General features: G+C 37.9%; 1 protein-coding gene across 1 annotated transcript in view; it reads left to right on the top strand.

Annotated features, from left to right (window-relative positions):
• The window catches only part of LOC101849634, a gene marked incomplete at its 5' end in the record, with an annotated part of 13,072 nt that overhangs the window by 4,427 nt on the left and 7,463 nt on the right, over nucleotides 1-1,182 (top strand). Inside the window, 1 exon segment of the mRNA XM_005104808.3 lies at nucleotides 283-446. Coding sequence (XP_005104865.2) covers nucleotides 283-446 — 164 coding nt within the window.

Genomic DNA, 1,182 nt, shown 5'->3' with positions numbered 1-1,182 from the left:
TGTGTGTGTGTGTGTGTAAGTGTGTGTGTGTGTTTGTGTGTGTGTGTGTGTGTGGGAGAGAGAGAGACAGAGACAGAGAGACAGAGAGACAGAGAGACAGAGAGAGACAGAGATAGATTGATAGATCGATGTATCTATATATTTTTGATAGCACATGTCGTTTTCGTAAATCAAATGTAATTAAAAACACACAACAGGAGTTTCCACTCCCCCTCCCCCCTGACACACTGGGTGGGTTTTTTTGGTTGTTTTGTTTGTTTTTTGGGTTGTTTTTCCCAACAGGTGGTGAGTCTTGGCCGGATCCAGTGGAGCAACCAATCAGAGGCCGCTCTGCGTCCGTTCACGACACGTGACCTCAGTCAGCTGACCGGCTGGACAGTGGCCAGTTTCCTCAAGGTCTGTGACTGGCAGGGTCAGGCCCTGGACTGCTCCAACGTGTTCCAGAGGTACTGGACGCTCATACCTATACGGTTACGTAAATAGATAAATGAAAAAAAAAATACATTTAAAAGAAATTTTAAAAAATTTTTAATTTTTAACAAGTAATGCAAAATCAATCAATCAATAAACGAATAAATGAAAAAGAAAGTAAATAAGTGAATAAGTGAATGAATGAATGAATGAATAAATGAATGAATGAATGAATGAATGAATGAATGAATGAATGAATGAATGAATGAATGAATTTAGTGAGAAATGAATAAATAAATAAATAAATAAATACATTAAAAATGTAAACAAAAAATTACCAAATCTATTAATTAATAATTTATTCATCAACTAATTAATTAATTTAGAATATCTTTAAGATTAATAGTAAACAATGATAATTATTATAGTTAGTCTGTCGGTGTCTGACGAAAACCAATGCATCCGCAAAGGAAAATAACATTTCTTAGAGAGAAATAGAAGAGTAAAGGTTAAGACAGTCATCTTCTGAAGGTTTTTTTTTTGTTTGTTGTTTTTTGTTGAGTGTTTTACGGCCCTCGCAACGGCATATTAAATGTCAAATGAGTGCACGGGACGCAGTAAACGTTTTCAGTTTGGTAGAAATTAATTTGAATTTTCCCTGGGCTCGCCGTCGAAGGGATCTTACGTGCGCAACTTGCACACGCGACCTCCACATCATCTCTCCTCCTCCCTCTCCTCGCTCCCGTCTCCCCCCTCCCCCATCCCCTCTCT

Source organism: Aplysia californica, unplaced genomic scaffold (assembly GCF_000002075.1).
Source record: "Aplysia californica isolate F4 #8 unplaced genomic scaffold, AplCal3.0 scaffold00437, whole genome shotgun sequence".
Taxonomy (NCBI): domain Eukaryota; kingdom Metazoa; phylum Mollusca; class Gastropoda; order Aplysiida; family Aplysiidae; genus Aplysia; species Aplysia californica.
The sequence above is the reverse complement of the archived record's forward strand: the minus strand, read 5'-3'. Positions and strand labels throughout refer to the sequence as shown.